Source organism: Leuresthes tenuis, unplaced genomic scaffold (assembly GCF_036924035.1).
Source record: "Leuresthes tenuis unplaced genomic scaffold, fLeuTen1.0.hap1 SCAF_10, whole genome shotgun sequence".
Taxonomy (NCBI): Eukaryota; Metazoa; Chordata; class Actinopteri; order Atheriniformes; family Atherinopsidae; genus Leuresthes; species Leuresthes tenuis.
In genome coordinates this window covers 18879665-18904589 of record NW_027325364.1, presented here as the reverse complement: position 1 = coordinate 18904589, position 24925 = coordinate 18879665, and the positions used below count along the sequence as shown (strand labels likewise).

Here is a 24925-nt window from a genome sequence, read left to right as displayed (position 1 = left end):
ACAGGCATTGCTTCAACCAGGCTTGAGCCAGTCACCGCTCTCGCCGTGTGCGTCTGCCCTCAGGCTAAGCGGAGTATACACAAAGTATTTTCATATCTGGACTGTTGATAACTGCATCTTGAGTCAATTAACAATGGGATGAATGCACTGTGAAAAATACGATCTTGATAATTTAATTGCACTTTCAGCATGATTGGCTGCAGCTCTGAACGGCACGTAGATTCAGTAGATGTTTGGAAGCTAAAACAGACAAGGAGAATATATGATGCTTTTAATTAAACTATTTCGAGGCACACTGAATGACAGCATGGAAAATAACCTGAGCTAAATTAGACTCGAAATGACAAATATCAGCGGTAATCATGTCAGGTTTTTACCTCCCCAAACTTTCCTGATCAAGTCCCTGATGCATCAACTGAAGCCTGAATGAACTGTCGACATTTTCTGCTTCTATACATGACAATCCACCAGTCGCCTAAATTCTGATGTTCAAGTTTCTTCTAATCAAATGAATAATTCATATTCAGATAAACACACAAGCAGGAGCTACAATTACATCAGTGGCAGATGCAGAAGATGGTGAGGAATTTGCTTTACTTCGTTTGGCAGAAATGAAAAGGTCACCGGCTGAGATGGCAGCTAATGAGAATGTCAGTCTACACTTAATGTCAAGATGCTCTGTCTTTGCTTAAACTCCATGCCAGTTGTTGGAAATCCGTTTTATTTATGAGTATCTGAAAACACATTTATGTGAGCAGAAGTCATTCTGTGAAACTGAGGTTTAATCCAAACTGAACTGTGCTGGTCTGAACTCGCCATCAGCTCACTGTGAAGCTGAAAGAAAAGACAAAGACAGTTTCAGAAGCTTTTGGAGGTGTTGGATCAGAACATACTTGTTCAAATACACAACACATGCGTGTTCAATTAATAAACCTTTCAAACGATGAAGTTATTAACTTGCAGGCTCTTCAAGAGTTCCACCTGTGCTTTCGTGTTATACATTAAAGCTTTGACACAACAAAGCTGCCACACTATATGGAATCACTCCTTGCGACCCTTTTTCTTTTTTTACTTGCAGGAAAGTCAACATCAGCGAAGCACAGTGGACAGAGACGGTTTCCATCAACTTTAAAGCACACGTTCAGTTGAATTCATCAGCTTATATTTACTGTCATGTGTTTTTAGATCAGAAATCTCATACTGGGACGAGAAATGAAAGCATAGAGCCGGCTTCCTGCATAATAGCACTTGAGCGGGTAAAAATGGGATGAGACATCTGTCAGCAGTTAACAATATGCTGTATCCCGATTCTTTAACTCCTGTCACAGTAGACTTGTACAAGTATAAATACTGATAATCTATCAAATCAATCTATCAAAGACCTATAACCTCCTTTTCCTGAGCTTTACACTTGAAACCTGACCACATGTATCCCATCTCATTAAAGTTATTATCAGTTCAAAACACAAAGGAAAACACAACCTGTCACGTTGTCTGGAGCCTCCGGGGTATCTAAATGATGTAATTTAGTGGGCCATTCAGATCGCAGGATAATCACTTCACTTTCCGAGCTCAGAATACAAATTGTCCTCCTTTCATTTTTCTCCCAGATGGAAGTTTGAAATTCAAATTCCCCAATTCCATCATTTAATTCACTATTATACTCCTTCAATATCAAAACATTTACACATAACACAGAGGAATAGACCGACAGTGAAGCCCAGGGTCTATGGAGCTGAGATGTTTTTCAAGCTGAGGAATTACTATGTGAGGTTTGACTGACTGTAAACTTCCCGGCTGACCATTGTGTTTCTATGGCGCCGTGATTTAACAATCAGGACCAGTTCATCACATCGGTTGTGAAAAAAAAAGGAGCAATCAGTACCAACATGCCACGACCAGATTGCAGACAAAGGTAAGTATTTATCTGTCCTGGGTGTGGTAGTCTGAGCTGGGTGCCTGTTCTGGTGTCATCTTGCAGGGTATTTACAGTATGCTTTAAATAAAATGATTTCATAATGACGTGCTTCAGGGCTTATCGAGTGGTACTGAGACAGAAGCAGAAGTGAAGGGTGGAGCGTGTGCGTCACTCCACACCCTGAAACAGGTCGACTTGAATAGAGCTGTGAATTCATGTTGTAAAAGGGAGCTGTTGTCTTGTCCCTGTGTGGTATTTAGATCAAAATGTGTCACATTTCACTGAGAACCAAGAAATGTTGTCAACTCCAGACATAATACGCCTCCCCCCCCCCCAACATATTCAAAAGTGAAAAACAAAAATATGAAAGCCGATTCTTCTTTGAGCACCAGCAGTGTTGCCTTTGCTCTTAAGCAAGCCAAACCACACATGAAATTTAACACTTAAATCAGTTAAGTTAGATGACACAACAAATAGGAAACGAAACACAGTGAAGAGCGTTCGTGTTCAGCCACTCTTTCATTTGTGGTGTCTAAAGTTTTTCAGTCTCATCAAAGTAGCATCGCCACACAGATGACAAATTGACAACAGCTGCCACCACGACAAGAATTCAGAACTCTTGCTTTTATTAAAAGCAACTCAAGTGAATGATGCGAGGTGACTAATGATCTTCTTTCGGTGGCTCCTGCCTCAATATTTCACAGTAAGTGATGATCTCCCAAATATAAAGGGTGCAGTTGCATCCATATTTCACTGGAGAACAATGCAGTGTAACTGACATACGCAGGGAGGAAATGTGCTTACAAAGCATCAAACGAGCCGTATGGATGGCAGCAGAATAATGTAGGGCACTGCTGGATGGATGTAACAAGCTGCAGCGCAACACGAATCATTTGATCACATAATACAAAGCTAGCATGTGTCTGTGTGTATGACATGCATCATTTGATTGGGTAGCATAAAGCTTTGGTGCCCGTGCCGCCTGTTCACAAGTTTGCTCAACATGCAACATTTGCCCGTACACTACAAAGCCGCACTGTGATGTGAGAGAGCGCAAGAGTGTGTGCCCCAGTGAGGGGAACATGGATCAGCTGGGTACAAGAAAGCCATGCTGCATGCATGCATCCGTTTGTCTACTGAATGTGTGACATGCCTGATTCGTTTGTTACTTGACAACACAAAGAGCGCTTGTAAGCTACAAATGCCTAACGAGAGGGCTCCCTGAATGAGGAAGTGATGAGTCCCGTTCCTCCTCATCACACATGCACGCGCACACATTCTGTTAAAGTGAGCATCAGCGGAACCTACATCACTACATCATACTGTATAGGCTTGTGCAGATGCACACATTTGGACATCTTTTGACACGGAAACAAGCTCACAGGCAAGTTTAAGATATCCGCTTACTTGTAACGGATGCAGAGCTTACGCACACAAGATAAAAATGCAGGCGTGCACGAAGCAGAGTAGAGCGACGGAAATTGGGGCATGCATTAACCGTGAGGGATTCCCGAGCTGGTGCTGGGACAGCTGCATCTCAAATCAGAGATATTAGAGAGCAACACAGATTTGAATCATCACAGCAACCGTGCAATCAATAATTCAATAAATCAGTCAATCAATCAAAACTTTAGCTCAAAGTGATGTAGACTTTTATTAAACTCTAATGGATGTTTGTGACAATTTAAAAAAATGACAGAATAATGACTACGGACTGTACATATGCTACATGTTGTTCACAGACCAACAAAGCAGTGGGTGCAGCGTAAGTTCACCTGCACTATAAAAAATAGGGAAAGAAAATCAACTTAATCTAGAGATGTGCAGCAGTCCTTACAGTTCTGGTAAACCCCATGTTTTTAGATCACTACATCTCAGTATTCTTGCTGTTTTTCAACTACATAGTGTCCGAGCTGTTGCTCCACATGAGAAGTATGATTAATCAGTTTCGTGAGTTCTCCAGTAAAAGAGTAGTATCATTTGTTTTGTTTTTTTCTTTTGGGGCGAGTGGGTAGGAGAAATAAGTCGGAGCGGGGCAGCTCCTCAAATAGAACTAGATAAGCCTTTAATGTACTGAAGTTGCAGGATAAATCCCACAGGAGGACAGCAGCTGGACACGACTTGAGATAAGAGAGAGAATATGAAACGACTCTGTGTGTGGAGCAGAGTGGGTCATCACATAAAGCAAATCGTACTGGGTGTGTGGTGACAAAAGAGGGCCAGTAATGAGCTTCCAGGACATTCATGAATGAAGATAACATGTATGTAAGAAATTAGATCTTTTTTTTTCACTTTAATGTATGAGGCGAACATTTCTGAACAACCATTTCGACAGAGGTTAACATGGTAAAACAACCTACATGACATTTATTATGTAGCTTTAAAAATGGACTCTCCACTTTTTCCTCTCAAAAATAAATACTTTGAAATGAAGATACAGTATCATACAAATTTCTCCATCTAAGTAACATTTTCCTCCCCAACAATCTGCCCAAAATGTATCGAGTCGTACTTAGTTTATTTGGAAAACTGCTCCCAGGGATTAAAATAAAGTTTCTAAACTTCTGTTCAGCGGACAATGTGAGGGTGCAGTCATCGGCGAACAAACACACAAAAGGTCGCACATATCCGTTTTCAATCAAAAGCAAATATAATCTGTACTTAAACCAGATTCTAATCCTATTTACCTGAATTATTTGTACCAAATCTGCTTGTATGAAGACTGGTGACCTCTCATTACCCACTGTCTTTCTTTTTTTTGGCGGAAAAAGGGCTGCACGGTGATCGACTGTGAACTCAGTACAATTTCTCAACAATGAAGGCCAAGATGGCGGCTGCCAGAGCGAGCCCTATCCCCAGCTTCTTCAGCACTTCCCTGTCCAGACTGTAAGAGCCAATCAGGAAGGTGCAGGCAGGCGGCACAGAAGCACGTCCGTTAACTCCATTAACAGCATGGTCCTGTGGAGAGAAAACACGCAGATTACGTAATTACTTTAAACTCAGACAGAAAGAGGCAGAACTTTTAAAACCGTATTCACCGTCATCTCAACTCTATTAATAATTTGCTGTTTTACTGACTGATAGAGAATGGTGCTGTATGCTCTCCTTCTCAGAGAGATAAAGTTTACCCAGACAGGTAGCATTCTCAGCTTCTGTCCATCTCCTCATCAGGTAAATACTGGGGTCAACTTAGCAGTGAGTCGAAATAATTGAATTTTAATATTGTCCAAAATGTGAATACCCCTCTGATATGTGCTAAAACAGACATACACGCAATCTCCATGTCGTGTTATAGCCCACACAGCGCAGAGATCACTGCTGCTAACAGCACATCATGTCCATAATTCATAATGACAGAATCATCTTCAGATTAAATCAGCTGTCCGTGGTCACAAATTAAACAGCGCAGCTTGACAGCAGAGTGGTCAGTGATCCAATGCGGCAAATGTCCACAATCAGAGAGCTCAGTTTCATCTTCATGTGCTGGACCATTAAAAAGACAGCCATCAATGGCGAGAGGTGACAGTGAACGATGGGATAAAAGTGACGCTGAGAGCAGCAGCGCAGGAGAGGAAAAAGATGGACTGTCAAGATCAGCCACTACTCTAAACGAGTCACTGATGATTATTATGCACATTTAAAAATGAATCTTTAACTCCCACGTGAAATTAGGATCCATAGATATGAAAGCAGTGTGACATCATAAGACAGCAAAGGGGACTTAGGGACCGATCCTTCCCTCATCTAACGCTGTCTCCTGACACCTTCTTCACTTCTCCATCTGCTTTCTCTTACTTTAAGACTTCAGAACCTGTTTACATTTTGACACCAACAACAACCATACCTGAACTATTTGATCGGGAGCTTCTTTCAATATTTTGTGAATGAAAGTGTTCATAAAACCAAAGCCATTTGCTAATGCAAATGAGTGCATTTCAATTATGATGCTATTATATCCGTGTAAGCAGTTAATGCAGTTTTGCGGTGATCCAATTATTGCAGAGTGCTTTCAACTGAATTGAATTGAATTGAAGGGAATGAAATAGAGGATGAGAAGGTCCATGTCGATGCCGTGAAGGAAGCTTGTAAGGCGAAATCCTCTGGTTATCACACCGTGTTTCAGCAGCACAGCAGAAGCCACACTCCTGTTTGTTTTACAGTCACCCAATACTTTGATTTAATTGAGAAAAACTTGACATCAAGCTGCTTCCTGCAGTCTTGCAGAAACTTCAGGAAAAGTTGAAGCGTTTTCCTAAAGCGAGCCATCTGATTGCTAAATGAATAAATAACTCTGCACTGGATTTTTATTTAAGCATCAAACAAACTGCATGAAAAGACCCACATGCGACATCATCTCTGGGTGGAGTGGAAATCGATCTGGATTACCTTGAGGTGCTTCCTTAATATCTCCAGCCTGGCAGTTGGTAAAATGCCATTCAATTCTAGTCAATTATGCAGAGCAATAGAATTGAGAATAGAATAGATATTGACTCTACCTCTCCCTTTCCTTCTCATCACTCTCCCACTTAAGTTTCTCAATGTTGTTCAACTGTTATATCTGTCAAATATCATAGGATGAATTAATTAGAAATTGTACCCCTTCTAAGGTGCGATTCATTTAATCAGAAATGTCTGTTTATGATGACAGACTCAGTCCTCCTGAGCATGCAGGATACATGTGCTGCTCAAATTTCTCGAGGGATTCTCATAATAACAAATGTCACGATTCTGATAAATCATTTTTAAAGCCCATTCATACAGAATGAGCCTTAAGAAAGTTTTCAGACCCCTTAACATTTTACTATGTACAGAATTGTCTTAAAACAAAGCAGTTGATGCTATTTTTCTCAGCAGCCTACACACAATTTTCCACAATGAGTGTTTTGTTAATCTAGTCAAAGCAACAGACTGCATTTGCGGGGCATAATTAAGGAGGCCTACAGCTGTAAGAATATTGCCTGAAAATCTGTGAGACAGGATCCTGTTGAAGCACAGATGTGTGTGTTGTGGGGGGGACTCCTGTAGCATCCACAGTGTCCATGACGACAGCTGTTACCATCTTTCTAAAACAAGTTCGAAGCCTGTTTGAAACCAGCGACAGGCTTCGCTGATCCGGCCAAACAGATCTAAGAAGGCTACTAACATCAACCTGACGAAGTTTAGCTTGGTCTCATTCGACTTCAAATAAATCTCCCAGTCACCTTCTTTCCACCTTCCAGTGGTTTTTATTTCATACTTATGGTTCCTCTGAAAGTTTAAGGTTTCAGTCGACGGTTTCAAGTTTTCCGTTAAAGCTTGAGAGTCTAAAAGACTGAAAGACTTTGGTTCTAAGATTACTTTTGAAATACTGACTCCAGTCTACATGGGTTCCTTGCTTTAGTACAGTTTGTATTTTTTATGAAGCAGGGAGTCACGTGTTGCACGCACATGGCTTCGTGTATTTGTGGCTTCGTGTACAGCATCTGTCCTCTGCCTCATCATCTGCGACACTACTCCTGTTCCCCTGTTCCCTCTGATGGTTGAAAACTCTACCTCACCACCCACTCCTCCTTTCACCACACTGCGGTGAAAAGTTTCCTCTGTTACAGTACACAATGGAGGATGGATACTATGACCGACAACGCCTATGTGACACATCCATAACTTCCCTCACAGTAACTTCAGACAAAAAGTGGAGGGAGACTCGGTAACAGAGTTGTGGCGGGCACATTTGTGTTTGCTTCATGCTCGGATGCATCCCAGACTCCCCAGAGGAGATTTGTGTAGTGAAATATGCTTTAAAAACTGTAACAGGGCTCTCGACTGAGCTGTAACGCTTTCTTTAGTCTCTCAGAGCAGGTTTTAAACATCGACTCATTACTTTAAGGGTGAACGGATGGTGAGTGAGAGTCGAGACAAAAAAAAACCCGTTTATCACTCCTAACAAGTCAAAATCATATATGAATGAGAAATTATGCCAGTAAACAGAATAGACATCTGGCAAATTCCGTTTTTTTCGTTTCACTATAGAAGTGAGGGGCCAAGAGGAATATTTAATGATTCAGTGACAAGAGGAGAGCTTTACTGAGAGTAAAAGATGAAGAAAAAAAGGTTGAGCACCTCAACTATTATCTCTCTCTATGCTGACAGGCCAAGTGCACTGATGTCTTCTTGATGCTTCTATTTATCTGTCTCTCTGCAGGTGTCTTTTAACAACGGGGTGCCTGGAGACTGACTGAATAGTACAGTCTAAAATCTATTACTAGTAGGGAAGATAAGTGAAAATCTGAGTGCCACTAGGAGCATGTCAGCACAGTAGGGAGATGGGGGAAGAGCAGAGAAAAGAAGAAGAAATAAGGAGAAGAAGAAAAGGAGCATAGAAAAATAGGAGATGTGGCTTTCAGTGATAGTTCGCCACCTGCTAGCTGGCGTGTTGAATTTGTGCTTTGGTTTGTGAGAAAGACACTGGTATTGTGTGTGTGTGCGTGTGCATGAGTAGACCTGTGGTGGATAATGTCCGTCTCTGCTCACAGCAGTAGAACAGAGCAAAATAATCCCCCCTGAAAATCATCTAACACCACACTAGGGGTACCGGGCTGGCTTGCACAGCATGAACAGCTTTTCCCTCAAAAGTCAAAGCCTCTCAAATGTCTCTCTATCTCTTGGAAAAAAAAAAAAAGAAAAAAAGAAAACTCCTGCTCCTATTCCACATGTGCACCTTTGGGTGTCTGGTGCAGCCTTTAACAACACAATGACACGTTCACACAAAAACACACACTGTGGGAGCCAGAGAGCACAGTGGTCACATTTCTCACATGAGCCTCACCAGCTGTCAGTGCCACTCTCGACACACACAGACTGGAAGTTTTGTGTTTGTGTGTGTGTGTGTGTGTGTGTGTAAATGGATACGGCAGCAGGCTCCTTAGTCATGGTTGATTCAACAAAGCCATAGTGACAATCACAGGGTGCTGCGGTTGTCCTTACAATAGACGAGAAGCAGGGTAGAGAAACATCTGAATGCAAAAAAAAAAGGAAAAAAAGATGGATCTTGTAGTCAGTAGAAAGATAATATGAAGGTTACAAAAAGAGGAACAGAGGCTTAAAGAGAAACGTTGTGTCTTTCTTATCCTTCATATAAATCTTACACCCCTCAACAGTCAAACCGACTCACACAAGAGTGCATCAGCACTCAATAAATATCTCTTCACTTTACACACACACACACAAAGCTACAATGTATTGAAATCCAAGCATACTGTGCAGTTGCACCTCCTTCGTCCTGCCACATGTATGCCAAATTATGAATAAAATGATTTGTACCTCATGTAATCAGTCACTCCCAGAATGCCATAAAACAGTATTCGTGCTATCTGGCAAAAACAGTAAGGCTGTAAGAAATGTCATCTGTGGTAAAGTCATCCGTACACAACTAACTGAAGGTGCTGCAACTGGGTCTACAGTTACAGCAACCGAATACTGCGCAAGAGGAGCACTGCACGTGTGTAGAGGGAGGCGTTGGTTGTGGAGGTACGACTCAAACACATAAAGAGGCACCCTTCCAGACAAAAAAGGAAGACACCCTCAGGTAATGGATAAAAGAAGACGGATGTAACAGGGCGATAACATTCCCAGACACAGTACGTGCTAACAGTATACGGGAAATCTGGGTTTGGTTTCACATAAAAGGCCGCAAACACAAATCAAAATAGGGCACAAGACTTTTAGTAACTTTTTGCAGCTGTTTTTGAAGTACAACCGAGAGAGTGCCAAGGTGTCTTTTTATTTTATTCCATTTTCTAATGTCGTCGATCCATTGAAAGACCAGGACAAAAAGATGGTGTGAATACGGCTCCATTGTTAAACTCTTTCTACATCACAGGGTGGGTACAGGTTTTGATGCGGTCTGGTGCTACTTTTGCTCTCAGTGGCCCTGGACTTTCACCAAGACCATTCTTTTACAATACAGCAAGAGAAATATGATGATACGGGACAAGCAGTTTTGTGCTGAAAGAGGCAAAGACTGACTCCTTAGCAACACATAATTCTCATGCAGTTTATAGGTTATGGATATTAAAAAGAAGATTACAGCATGTACCTCTGTCAGTGTGGCCCAACATTTGTCTGAAAACTAGTTGCTGACCACAATCACAAACTTCAAACATGATAAACTTTCAAAGCGCAGCAACAGATTGACACATAAACTGCCGAGATAGATCCACTGATGAGACCGCAGCATGACTGCCTGCAGCATTTCCAAGGAGGAAAATCTACTACATGTTCCACAGAGGGCACTGAAATGACAAAAGAAATCAATACATCCAACTGCGCTGTGAGGGAAAATCTTCCATTCACTACCAATGTGACTGCATGGGTCACATTTAGACCCGGTGGTTCACAGAAACACAGTTTAAGTGAATCAGCCTTTGAGAAAGTCCAGTATGTGGAATATATCACCGTGCCATATATTCACAAACGTTGACCTTAACTGTATAACTTATAAATTATTTGGAGATAAACAGACAAGAAAGGGTAGAGAAATGGCAAACTGCTGTTTAATTATAAAAAAAGGGGGGAAATATTGATGTACTGTTTGACTTAAAGTTCAACTTGATTGCATAAGGTTTATAAAAGGACAGCTTGGTATTTCATTTACATTTTTTATCTTCAAAACTTCTTAAGTGACGCAGGTAAGGTGGAAAAAACATCAAAGTTTTACACCGAAGGCGGTTTAAGTGTTACTCCTGAAATTTTCAGTTTGGAGCACCAGTGCTCTGAAAATAGCCCTGCAGCCCTGGTCTCTGAGGGCAAACGAGATGGAGTAGAGTGCATCGCTGCTGAATAGTTGTCGCAGCGACTCTTCACACAGGACAACAATCGCAATCCGGCGAAGGTCTCTTTTTACACTCTTACACTCTTTTATTTTTTATTTCTGAGCTGTGATTTCTGAGACCGGTGATTCTAAAGAATCAAGTTTTTTTTTTTTAGAGTAAAACCAAAATCATATCATATCATAGTTGTCCTGAATATTCATGTGCACACACACACACACACACACACACACACACACAAACACCTCATCTCTATTACTCTTGATAAAAAAAAACTTTGGAAATAACAAGAAGTAATTGCCAACGCAAAATTATCTTTAACTGCATCATTAACACTGATGAGAAAGCATGCTGTGCCTCTGAGGCTGGTAATTTCAAATAAAATGAGAAGCCGTGGGTGACCCTCTAGCTGAAGAATTTTTCTCAAAGGAGTTTGTTTAGAAGGGCCGCACTGAAGATTTACGGCTATTTTCATGACATCACTCAGAGAAAAACAAGATTCCTCCATAACATCTTATATTATTATATATATATCTGCATCTTCCATCTGTGGTTGACAAACAAATCTCAGTGAAAGGGTAAGTTAAAGCCCACTGACATTCAAAGCGCACCAAGCAGAAAGAGGCTTTTTCTAATGCCATTTGACATGTTAGGTAAGAAGCCTAAAAATAGACCTGATTGATATTTTGATGGCTTAACATTCATTCCTCTGTTATCCTGACTTTTGGTTCAGAAGTGCAGGCCGTGTTTTTACAATTTGACATACTAAACGAAACGCTCAAAATAGTTTAGCTGCTGCTGTTTTGAAAGCAAGACGAGCCATTTGCTTCTCGAGTAAACAAAGTCCTGAAAAATCCGGGCAAAACCTTTTGACATTTCGAACAAAAAGATTAAAAATAGATTTAAGAGGATTAACTGTATCCCAAAGCAGAAACGACAGCATAATCTTTGATATTTGTTGGTTTTTCTCTTCTTCCCGACAATACATTTGACAATGAGTGAACATAACGCAACATCAGAGCAACAATCCAGAACACTTGCATGTCAACACAGGGCGACCTATAAACCGAGCGGAGAAATAGAGAATTTGTTCAGGCTTTTTGTGTGTGTTTCAGCCCTGCTTGTGTTTTGTCTGCGAGGGTACTGGAAGTGTCCCACGCAGCCTGAGGCCAGCCGGAGCCTGCCAGGCGTCAGAGTGTATGTGATTCTAAATATGCATGTATAAAGATCAGTCTGCCTGTGTAGGTTTTGTTTTACCAATAAACTAATGATGTATGGTAGCGTGTGTTTCTGCAGTGTAAGCAAGATGATGCAAAGTAGAAATCATCCCGCCCACTCTGTCCTGGAAAATCATACGCATCTAAGCAGAGTTGCTTAGATAAGAGGAGGTGAGAAGAGTTTGCCTTATCTCTATTGAAAGCAAACTATCACACACTTCTGAGTAAAGCTTGGCTCAACTGGTACCACCAGCGCACAATTACATTAAACAAGTGGCTGTTGGATGTCAACAGCGGATCGAGAAATTTCAGTCGCGCGTTCAGGAGTTACATTGGCAGAGCACAGAAATCTATATGTGTGTATTTCACTTCAAGCAATCATTTATGTTAAGCTGACAACATGGAAACGGATAACCTGAAAGTGGTAACAGCCACAAGTAGCAGTTCTGGTATATATAAATAAAGAAACTTAAGAAAAGGAGCTGACAGGGAGAAGCATAAACGAGCCCGACGTCATCGAGCTTTGGTAAACACTGCAGAGTCCTGTGTGTGTTTATATATTTCCCTCTTTCTGCAGTCACACACGTGAGAGAGTGAGTAAGTAAGTAAGTAAGAAAGCAAGAAAGAAAGAAAGAAAGAAAGAAAGCAAGCAAGCAAGCAAGAAAGCAAGCAAGCAAGCAAGCAAGCAAGCAAGCAAGCAAGCAAGCAAGCAAGCAAGCAAGCAAGCAAGCAAGCAAGCAAGCAAGCAAGCAAGCAAGCAAGCAAGCAAGCAAGCAAGCAAGCAAGAAAGAAAGAAAGAAAGAAAGAAAGAAAGAAAGAAAGAAAGAAAGAAAGAAAGAAAGAAAGAAAGAAAGAAAGAAAGAAAGAAAGAAAGAAAGAAAGAAAGAAAGAAAGAAAGAAAGAAAGAAAGAAAGAAAGAAAGAAAGAAAGAAAGAAAGAAAGAAAGAAAGAAAGAAAGAAAGAAAGAATTTGGACCCCAGAAAAAGTAAAAAGAAAGCAAATTCAATTCTCCAACAGACACTTGCCCATGGTCCATTTGTGGTTATGGAGGACATTGTTCCCTCGCTGTATACTTCCAAGCCTTCACCCTTTTCTATGCTGCATCTCACACAAACTGTCAATTTGCTGTCTCGGGGGAGGATCAGAGCCATTTTCTTCTCCCTTGCCTATTCTTTGTCTGGGTCCTCTTGAGGAAATATGCTGAGAAAAGAGCTGATTATTAGATGGCACTCCGAGATGCTTCTGTCTCCCCTCATCTCTCCACCTACTTCACTGTCTGTCTTTCATTCTTGCTTCATTCTTTGGCCTCTCGTCTGTCACTTTATTTCATTTCAGGATGAGGACTGGTGAAGCTACTTTTCTCCCTCTTTCCCTCACCAAGCGTCTGAGTGCCTTCTCTGCTATTGTATCCCACCCAAAAGACTCATTTACCGCCCCACCTCACCCCACCATCCTGAAAGTGCTGTTTCTGTGAATGAGGGGCTGACAGACACAGGGAGACAGAGAGAACAGAGAAGGAGGATTCCAGCCATGTCAATAAAAGCAATTTCTCTCTCTGGAAGACCGGGGTCTTCTTCCCTGGAATGAAACGGCAAAAACATAAAGGTCTTTTAACGAAGCTGTCTTGGCACGGTCTAGGCTGTAATTGTCATATAATAGGTGACGGTACAAATGACAGCAAAAGGCGTACAGAGAAACAAGTTTTTATCCAGCGTTTCATATTTTTCAGGTCTTTTGACCTGCATGTTTTTGCATTTGAGAAAGGCGTGAGGTTAAACTAAAAACACACATATATATATATATATATATATATATATATACAGAAAGGATGTGCTCCTCTTTTCTGTGTGCAACAGAAGCAATGCAACACAGTCTGGTGTGACAAACTCGCAGGTAAAAAGTAATGTTAACTGTTCCTATTCTATCATTTACAAGACAAAAAACAACTCTCCCACATAAGCAACACTGACCAAAGGTGATTGAACAATTCTATGCTGGGTCTGTCTCTGGGTTTGTTTAATAAATGTGACTTTGGGCACACATATTCCCTGCAAGCTGCAAAACTCAGCAAAAAATCCTTGAGCCACACAAGGAGGAACTGCAGCGAGCCATCAGATAACTATTAATCTATCCACACAACTCATCCATCTAGTCTTGATTGCTTTACCTGTCTATATATTCACATATTCATCTGCTCATCCATCAGCCGAGCGCACCTCAGTTATCATGTCTCACATCGTCATGCATCCATATCTCTCTGTCCATGCATTCACAGCAATCCACACAGGCTCACATATCCCACTCCTCCATAAATCCATCCGTCTGGCCATATTGCTTCACTCCCACACACATCAGTATGGATGCTGGCTGGTGTGCAATCATCTCTCTCTTTTTCTGACATGATAGATATCTCACTTTGCTCCTTTCTTGACAAATACACATTACAGACCTCAGTCGGTTTCTCTGCCTACCCAATCACCCACTTATCAAGCACTCTTTCATTTTCTCACACTCTCTTTCATTGCTCCTCTGCAACTTGCAGAAAAAAAACGACAAAGCAAAGGCGTTCGACTTTCCTCTCGGCCGGCTATCATGCATCTCATCACCCTGTCTCTTTTCCTGCTCCTTTACTCTTGAGTTTTTCTGTTGCTTTCTGTAAAAAGCCTGTAATTATAGATCTTGCTCCAAGACTTGCTGCTTCCCACAATCGCCCATTCATCTCAAACATTCATGTTCGCCTGTCTGTAGTGGACTCACGCTGAGTCTGGGAGAAAAAGGCTGGTTTCCTGATATGTAGGCCAGGCCTTAACATGTGTGTAAGCTCACAGATGCATATCCTAAGACCAGTGTATATTGTATATTGTATGTAGTATGCGACTGTCATGCACCGAGCTTTTCCATATGACTGCTCCAACTGCTTCTTAAGCAAATTCAATCAGGAAAGAGATCATTTCAAAGGTGTAACCACCTCATTGCTGCTGCAACATGAACTGACTTGTTACTCAACTGCATCTTATACTTTGTGGACTCTCACACACTTTACATCAACTTCTTATTTACATCATTAAAAATAAAAGCCAACTTTTATTTTTTTTTTATTTACTTCACAACAATCCCCATTAAAAACAGACACTGTAGTTTCACAGCTATCAAGGACATCACATGTTACCATAGGGCCTTACTATATCCCAACTGTGTGTGCAGCTTACAGATACCACTGTGTTTCCACGCCATTAAGTCAGTTATTGCATTGTGAACAAGTGCCACTCAGTGCCATTAAGAGCCGCCATAGCAGGTCATAAGGACCATGGATTAGAGCTCATCAGAAGCATCATTGGAGATCACCTAATATAAGTAAGTGTTAATTGCACATATGCTGTTGAAAGCACTGAGAAGCACTAATGAATTTTTGCAAGCTCAGATATGCCAATAAATTCAAATATAAACTAATCTAGCAGTGAATCCTTAAATTGGTTTCATATTCCACCCTTCTGCCTCCATTGATGTATCAACTCGTTTAATGAGCTTAGATTTCAAACCATGATTTAGTTTAGTTAGTTATCTTTTTACTTGCAAGACCCCCGCTTGCTCAACCCAAATTTTGAGATGTTACCCAAAAACATAAATAACCAGGAAAAAACCAAAGACTGTTGTCATATTTCTTCTTGTCTCCCCTTCTGTCAACATCCATCTCTCAGCAAATGTGTTCTTTTCTGGTTCAATGTGTTGATAAGATCCCTAAGATTCCAGGAAATACATGGACTCAAGTATAGAATAAGGACCAGACAACATATATAAGAGTGCGAATGTCAATGTGATGAGTGCGGAAAAAAATCTGCAGGGTGAATAAGAGTCATAGCAACTCTCCCCCCCCGAACTGAGACCTGGAACATTTTATGAGAATGTGCATGTGGGGGGGAAAGTTAGCGTTGGGGACGAATGTAAGCATGTGTGTTGGGTGGGCTGCAGAATTTATGAGGCAACTAGTTTTATAAGGTCTCGTCCTGCTGCTGAACTATCCATTGCAGAATGACTTGGTTTGGTGGGAGACTTTCTTTTTTCTCTCATTCCCTGCTCTCCATTTCTTTCTCTGCTTGCTTTCCTCTTCATCCGTGCCCCCTCCTCTCATGTCTCTGTCTGTTCCTTTCTTCCCCTCCCTCTCTGTCTGGCAGTAAAGGCTGATGGAGTGTGAAATTAGAAAGTGTATCATATTCTGCTCAGTGGCTCCGTGTCCTGAGCTATAAGCTACAGCTAGTCAGAGTGAAAAATAACATGCAGTGAAACAGATACATTAACATGGGTTTGTGTGGGGCTGTGTGAGTGTTTGTGCGTGTGTGTGTTGAAAAAGCAGATAGAGAACAGTTTAGCCAGCAAGAGCTTATCTGAAATTACTTATCTCACGGATGATAGACTGCTGCTCTGACACAAACTACAGAGGCAAGCAAGGCTTTAAAATACGGACACATATATTCACACCGTATTCGTTTGCTGGGAGCACAACATTTGAATAGCCTGTTGTAAACATAGGTTTCATAGTTTTGATAAGGAAGGAACACACACAGAGTGCTTCAAGGATGCAGAATGCAGGTCCTCATTACCTGACGATAACAACAGCACTTTGAGCATTCGCTCAAATACATGATCGTCTGCAGGATCCATCTATTATTCAAAAATTCCTTCACTCTTAAATGACACACACGTCTCAACATATGACAAAGTATGACCAGTATCTGACCACCACTGCCTGAAATGATGTTGCTCAAGCATGGACTTGCTCAAGACTTGACTCCTGTGAGTCTCTGGTCTTTTTAATTGGCCTTTTCTCAGTTAAGCGTCAAAGCAAAGCAAGGCATCGTGTGAATACTTTCACTTTGGGACGGTATGTGAAATCCATCCTATGTGGATCCACATAGCAGATGGAGCGATTAAATTTAGTCTCAGATTGTATTCCTCTGTTTATAATAACTGATTACAAATACAAACTTTCCAGGTTATGCGTTTGCTTTTATGTCACGTCGGTTTACGTTTCCATAGCGATTACTACTATGCATGTAGGAAAGCATTTAGTTCCGAGCGTATGCTGTTGTGCAAGTATCTGTGTGTGCTCACCTGCATCAGACCAGACACTTCCCCTTTCTGAAGAGGCGCAGCAATGGAGGGAGTGAATGGTTTACTGTCTTCTACTGGTTGGCCTTTCAGGAAGTGTTTCCCCGCTTCGTAGATGTCCACCTCGATCATCTTGCCTTTGAATTCAACCCTCTTAGGTACCAGCACCTGCAAATGAGAAGAAATTAGCGCAACCTTTCAGAAACTCTAACACTGAAACTACAAGTAGTTCAAAGTTACCATTTAAATTTCTTAATGTGATGAAAGGAAAAAAAGAAGAGAAAAGATCACATTTTCAAAACTAAACAGTATTATTGAAGGGTATCATTAAACTGTCATTTAGTACTAACTGTCGCAGCACTTTGCTGTGATTTACCCACAGAGGCAGAGCTGTATAAACATCAGTTTCACCAAATGATCTGCACTCTGCACGTTTCTTCATATCTGTCAATTACACTGTCAATTAACTGCAGCTAAAAACATTATTATTAAACTACTTTGTCTGGCTAAAAAATAAAAAGGGAAAAATAAAAAGAATCTTTTTTTCAAATTTTTGTAAACTTCCATTTATGCGAGCCCTCAAGGTCAGAAAGTATGGCGACTGCTGTGAGATAAACCAGAGGGATTTGTGGTTGTCTCACTATTTCACCATGGCAACTATAAGCCTTGCCTGATCACAGCAGGAGGGAAGAGAAAACAAAGAATTATAATTATGTCTTCATGTGAATTAGAATTTGTTCTTAATGACTTATCCCTGTAAATAAAGATTGCATGAAAATCCCTCTTCTTTCAAAACAAATTTCAAATTAACTACAAAGTTGACAGGCTCACAGTGATGTATGCTGAGCGATTATAACACTGATTTGCTCCTTTTCTCTGCCGGTGAAGACTAATTGGACGGTTTGTCTTGTGTGGTTATTAGCGGGATTTAAAGCGCCAGTTGAAAGAGCCAGAGTAAGTTATAATCACAACTTCAGTGTGAGTTGTCTTTGTAAACATACATGATATAAACCCTTCCTTCAAAGTAGAAGGAAAAAAAGTCTCTCTTTGTCTCAGCAATCGCCTCAAAATCAGTTCCATCTATTAACATTAGAAGACATTGTTCCTGGCGAACTGGCAAACTGGCACTGAATGGATCAATTCCTTTTTATTTCATAGTTATACAATATATGCTTATCAGTATATCCTCTTTTTGCCTGCTGATTACCGTGGTCAGACTGGAGGCCAAAATCAGCAGCCTTGGACATCCTGGGATTTCAGTGTCTAATATCAGCAGGGTGGTTACATGCTGACTCAGATCATCTGCTGGTCTGTCTAACCATTACACAACTCTGCAGGGCCAAGTCACTGACTGGGCAGTCGATAGCATATGAACTGGTGGAGAGATGGTCGCTGCTGTGATGGCAGGACTGCGCCTGCCCTCAGTGATAATCTGTCAGTCTTTATCCAGCTGGTGGAATATGATAGGAGAGAGCACAGGCCAAACAGACACACCGCTAGCACCACACCTGCCCAATCAACACACCTGCTGCTGAACACGCTGACCCTTCTGAATGTGTGTGTGTGTGTGTGTGCATGTAAGTAACCAGCAACCAGACAGTGAGCGGAGAGGTGTAACAGCAGGACTGTAGGGGAGGCAGCTGTGAGTATGAGTGTGCATGTGGGTGGCTGAGGGTCATTTGAGGCCGATAACATTGTGATTAAATGATGAAAGAGCATGTCCACTTTCATCGGAAAATCCCCTCTTCTACTTTTTCATCCGACCACTAATACACACACAGAGGTGGGTTGGATAGCTATTAGAAGTGCCAGCACAGAAAAGTGAAACCAGACCATTATTTGTTCATAGTCACATCTCTCTCTACTTTCATGTCCACTTCCCTCCCACGGAAGCTCACCTCTCCACCTCCCTCTGTCCTTTTCCTTGCTCCAAAAACTCATTTAACTTCTTACCCCTTTAGCGCTCTCCATTCTCTGTCATTTTATTACGTCTTACGCCGACGCCTTCATCCATAAAAATCATCATCATTTCCTTTTGTATAAATAGAGATAAAAGTGACAGAGTGAAATACAACTTGCACAGCTGTGAGTGTCAAAACTTTTATGTGTATGAACGATCTGTCCTGGTGGGTGTAGGCCCGTCCCTAAGGGGGTGCATTCAGTAACATACTGGTGCATAGTTTTTCACACGGTTGTTTCTTCTTCTTCTTTTTTTTCTAAATAAAAGGTGTAATTTAAGAGTACAAGAGGAGGTTGCAGGGGAAAACATCAAACACATCTCCTTTTAAGTACAGTCAACAGACACACACACACACCTGGATATGCACAAATGCAGAGCTGTCTGATGGAGTGTGCACTCCAGCCGCACATGGATGAGCCGCGCAACACTTAAGGTTATAGCCTGCGGAAGGAGGTGCGCAGGAGGCGGAGGAGAGTGGAAGGGAGGAGAAATTATTACCATCCCCTGCCCTGTCTGCTAATAAAAAGCATAACTTCAAACATGTTTCTGATGATGGTTAAAGTGGGAGGAAATTGATTTATTTGAAGATGTTTTAAAGTGAATTTTTCACAGGTTGACTGTCGGTCTTTGAAGCAACACACGTGTGTGTGTGTGCGTGTGTGTGTGTGTGTGGAATGTTCATGTCTTTAGGGCTGACCTTAATGTTAAAAATGTAAAAAAAAAAAAAAGAAGAAACTATTGCTGTTATCAGCTGCCAAATGCTCTCATGACCACCGCAGGGAATGTGTGTTTATTTTAGAGTACGTTTGATATTATAGCTAACCTACTTTAGTCAATACAACCTGAAACCTCTGACACCTGCTGTGACTACTCTGGTGACAGCAGAAATACTAAGCATGAAGATGAGAAAACGAGGAAGAGTTGGATGAGCTCCACATCTCCAAAAAGCAAACACCTAATGCCCCTCAGAGTACTGTTACAATCTCTTAAGTTAAACAGCGTAGAGGTGCTTTAAACATAAAGGGAAATGTTTTTCACCCATCTCAGCTTTAAGTTGATGCGTTATACTGTTGTATTAAAGCGTTCATCTAAAAAAGATGAACAAAAATGGAGGAAAAACACACAAACTATAGAGCATGTACCTTGGTGATTGCGATGAATGATATTCCAACGACTACTTTACCTGCTCATAGAACTTGTTGTGAGCCACATAGTACTGGGCATCAAATGATTCTTCCGTCACCAGCACACGCTGCCTCTCTCCAACCTATGCAGAGGGACAGAGAGACAAAACATTCACTTTTACAGCCTGAGGTTGAGTCACCTCATCAAAGCAGTCCCACAAATGGCTTTTAATCTCTGAACGTGAACATCAGCGTGTGGGTTCGCTCACATTCTGATATCTCCTCTCTTTTTTTTTTTTTTTAAAAGGAAGTGTTTTGACTATCAGTAAAAAAAGTTGTTTACATCTCTCAGATGTTTTTCTTTCAGGCCAGAGAAACACCACCAGCGAACCGATGTGGAGAGAAGAGGGTTATTTTATATCTTATTTATTTGTATTCAAAGACTTCTACAGAGCGCCTTCATCCATTACTGCACATTTTTATGAAAGTCTATTGTACATATGAAAGTGCTGGCAATGTGTTTCCAGTTTTGTCCCACAGAGTGTGAATAAGGGCTGCATTATCGTTTTCAGTTTTATATGACAGAAGCAGGCATCTTCAGACACGCTTCTATTCACCGAGATCACACATTCAATAAAGGCTTCGCTCTTGTGTGTTTTTTTTCCCCTCTTTTTTTAAGATTTATGCTGCTGCAGTTCATCTTTTAATTGCAATCTCAAGGTTTCGAAGCCACTTCAGTTTTAGCGCTTTGCCGAGCGGATGGAGATCACTATTAAGGTCAGATCCTGACAAAAAAAGAAAAAGAAAAGAAAAAGAAGACTCAATTAAAAAAGGTCCATAAAGGATACAATTCAAATGTGTACGGAAAACAGACTATTCAGAGAATCAGAAAATTAAATACTACAAGGCCTCCCAATCAAGCCATTTAATAATGGACAAAATGATAGAAAGTACAAAAAAGTTTTTGTTGAAGAATGTTGTTGACTCAAGGAATGAGAAAGAGGTGACGGAGGAGATGAACTTCACTGAAAGAACCGCAGGCATGAATGAACCACTCTAGCATGGGTTTGTACAGAGAGAGAGAGGGAGAGAGAGAAAGAGATCTTTTCACAACTGAGTATCAATAAATGACAACTATCCATTGCTGACCAAAATTGGATCAGGCTTCATGACTGGATCCACACTCATTGCCTCTAGTGCTTTCAGTCTGACGTAAAGCACCCCCTAAAGTGTGTCGATTGATTGCATAACTCATTTTCGATGCGTCTACATCTGTATATATGTGGAATCTGGTCCGCCTTGTTTTATTCTGATCGCTGTAGTGCATTAATGTCAGCTGAAAACATTGCTTGCGGCTTCCTGGCACATTCCTGGCACAAATTTGCAAACGTTCTTGTCATATAAGGAGCTACCAAAGAAAGTTCAGGCCCAAACCATCGTTTTAGGAATTGGTGCAGCAGAGCAAAAGTACCATCACACATGGGTTGTGCATATTTGAAGATGCTGGGATCAGGGTGTCCTGCAGGCTTAGAAAGCAGTATTTGCATTTTTAGCATGCCAGAGATGAGCCCTCTACTCAAAAACTGTGCTGACTGATCATTTCCTTGGCAATATGTCAGAGTCTTAGAAGTCACGGCTCTGACATGTCGCCCAGGGTCTTTCCATTTTTGCAGACAACCACAATCTTTGCTCTTTTTTTCCCTCTTTCCTTGCCTATCCCTTTGCTTCCATCCCATCTCTTGCATCTCTGAGCGTTCCCTTCATTGTTAGCACTCCTTCCATCTACTGTGACTTCCTCTCATCTTTCCCTCCGTTCTTCTTTGATTTAATCTATTCGTGTATTTTGCTATGTTCATTATTTCTTAGGATTTTTTGTGAATGTGTGTTTCTGAGTGTGTTCATGTTTGTTTTCATATAGCAACAGGAACTCTGAAATGACAAACACATACGGATCTCGAGTCATGGCGGGAACCAAAACGAGGTCCTCTCTGGTTCAGATTTCCTTTTTTGAAAAGGTCAAGACCTGGCTTCAGCATTAGAGTAGAACCGTAGAGAATATCTAATCCTCACCTGTAGAATGGGCAAAAGATGTGGGATCGAGGTTCATCCTGCACTTTGTTCATTTAATTGCAAATTAGAGGAAGAACCCATATGAACACACCAGAACATAAACAACACATCTGGGAATATTGAGATTTCAGTAAAATAAAGTTGACAAGCTGCAGACTACAGCTGCAACAACTAACTGATTAAAAATGATTAAATTGGTAGTTTGTAGTAAGTTTACACATTGATTAGTTGGGTCTACAGTTTAGTACACGGTAATTACTGTGGCAAAGTCTCTTCAGGCAGGAGAAACATGCCAGCTAATGCTGTAAGTAATGTAGCTCCCATGATGCTGTACAGGAAAATTTACCATGTCTTTATTACTGAAGTAAACATTTGAACAACAGTGAAAATTGCAGCGTTAGAGGTTGGCATAATGGACAAAAATAATCTGTTTTCCCTTCTTTCTGTGTTTTCATTATATATACACACACCCAGCCTGTTATTTCTGTTGTGTTTGTGTTCTTAAACAATTTGCGTTTCTCCATTTAAATGGATGAAAATCTGCCAAAGCCATCAGACTCTGCTCATGTCAACAGAGTGATGTCAAAGAAACACTGTTATATAACATAAGAGAGTTTTTCCAGTGGTGTCAATAGACAAAAGATACTAAAATAATCCCAACATCAATTTGAACAATACTCGGCCAAATATACTGTCCGTTTATTACATTTCCCTTCTATGTTAAGACATGGCTGCATTCACACTGTCCATTTATGGTCATGTCTGCATTTTCCATTTAAATCAGTCATTAACTAATGCATCAACGGTCGTTTGTACATGAAGTTAAGTTGTTTAAACGAGTGATGTACAATGTGTATCTTTTCAGAATTTAGTTTTTTTTCTGGTTAATATTCAATCGATCACAGCAATAATCCACAGTCAATCACCGTATTTTTCACACCATAAGGCACACTTAAAATCCTTTAATTTTCTCAAAAATCGACAGCGCGCCTTAAAATGCGGTGTGCCTAATGTATGAATTCATTTGGTTGTGCTTTCTGACCTAGAACTGATTTTATGTGGTACACAGCGCTCAAAAATCTGTCAAAATGTTTTAGGACGGCCTTGGTAAGCTACGAAGCTGCACTGCTTGATGGATTGATCATTACGGCCACCGTAGTCACGAGCCTCATGGAGTAATACGATCTGTGCTTCAACATTAAGGTGTGTGCATTCATTCATTCATTTTCTACACCCGCTGCCCCAAAAATGGCTCCTGTGCCTCCAGATTTGCACTCCAGATCGTTTTGTATCTGTTTGGAATATATGTATTGGTTTGCCACTGCTCGTCTCCACAGATTTGCATAAGCAATAGTCTGTTTAGCTTTGTATTTACTCCATCTGTTGAAACACGTCACACCATACCAAACACGGCATGAAAGTCTTTGCGCACCCAGGCATTTATTTACTCCACCATCCAGAGAATAACATCCCGCGATACACAACAGATCCACCACAGATTTGGGGGATCATGAGTTTAATTGATAATTAATCCTCATCATACCAAGAATAATGAGAAAGCTGTGGCTTTGAATTCCAGTCAACGTGTTCATCTGCACACCCAAACCCTTTTTCTGCATCTGTGGCCATTTTGAAAGGAACAAAGCTCTCAACACATGCTGTAGTGCTACCGTGGAAGTATTGAAGAAGAAAGGCAGCAGAAAGAGAGCATATTTTATGCACTAAAATTCACAATACATTTTCAGTGGCCTTGACAATTACTACTGCCTCATTACAAAGTCAGAGAGACTTAAATCCACACAGTGTCAAAGACAGCAAAAGGCCACAAAGAGAAAATGGAAGTTTAGATCTCAAACCATTTGAAAGTATTTGTACTTTATCCTGGTACCCTTACTCTAGCTCAGTAACTAACAGAAATGATGCATAAACACAAAAAGCATGTGTTTTTCCATTCAGACCAAGCATACACATGCTTTTCTTGCAATGCAACCCTAATAAGAGGTGACAGTTTCACAGAGCTTGCTCAGTATAACAGTGATTCTTCTTTTTTAAATTCTTCACAATTTGTTTCACACAGTTAAATTTCAGAACGCGCTCTTGTTTTTTCATTTATTTAGTTAGTAATTGTGGATGCTGTACATGACTCCAGCTGTGTGTCATGCCAAATGGCTGTGGACCTCGCAAATGAGATTTTAAAAAGAAAGTCTTCAGATTTTGATTGATTTTCTGGCACAAGGTTGTCACATTGGCTTCCACAGAGCAGTTAAAAAAAATAAAAAGCAAACCATGATCCATCTAAAAAAACCTACGCTGCAGGCTATGCATTCCTCCGTTGAAGCTTCAACAGGGGTTGTCGGTCTTGTGATGTCGCCCTGACGTAATGTGAAAGCCGATGCACTTTTCAGTCAGTTTGTAATTGCCGATTATTTCTGTTTCTCTGCTTTACTAATGGGAATCTGAGTTTTAAATTTGATAAAGCTGCACTTGTTTTTTAGTTTTGCTTTCATTATCCTGCCCATTTACAGATACAACCGCTCAGAAAGGCTGCCGGCTTCATCCTTGAGCCATTCGCTCTGAAACCGACTCTCTACACGGCCTATGACTGAAACTGGCAGGAAACTGGCAGGAAACTGGCTAACCTTTGACTGGGACACGACATTCTAAGTGCAGTTGTAGTGCAAACGACGTCTTGACATAGGTTCTCGATCACTGAGATGCTTTTT

The 24925-nt window shown here is 40.9% G+C and overlaps 1 protein-coding gene across 1 annotated transcript in view; it reads right to left on the bottom strand.

The window, feature by feature from the left end:
- Nucleotides 1-4256: 4256 nt before the first annotated feature.
- cdkal1 (CDK5 regulatory subunit associated protein 1-like 1) overlaps nt 4257-24925 on the bottom strand; it is a 200245-nt gene continuing 179576 nt past the window's right edge. Inside the window, exons 13-15 of the mRNA XM_072394633.1 lie at nt 20192-20275; nt 17052-17216; nt 4257-4876 (exon numbers count right to left, since the gene is read on the bottom strand). Of these exons, the coding sequence (XP_072250734.1) occupies nt 4715-4876; nt 17052-17216; nt 20192-20275 (411 nt within the window). The 3' untranslated portion in view covers nt 4257-4714. The remainder of the gene's footprint in view (nt 4877-17051; nt 17217-20191; nt 20276-24925) is intronic.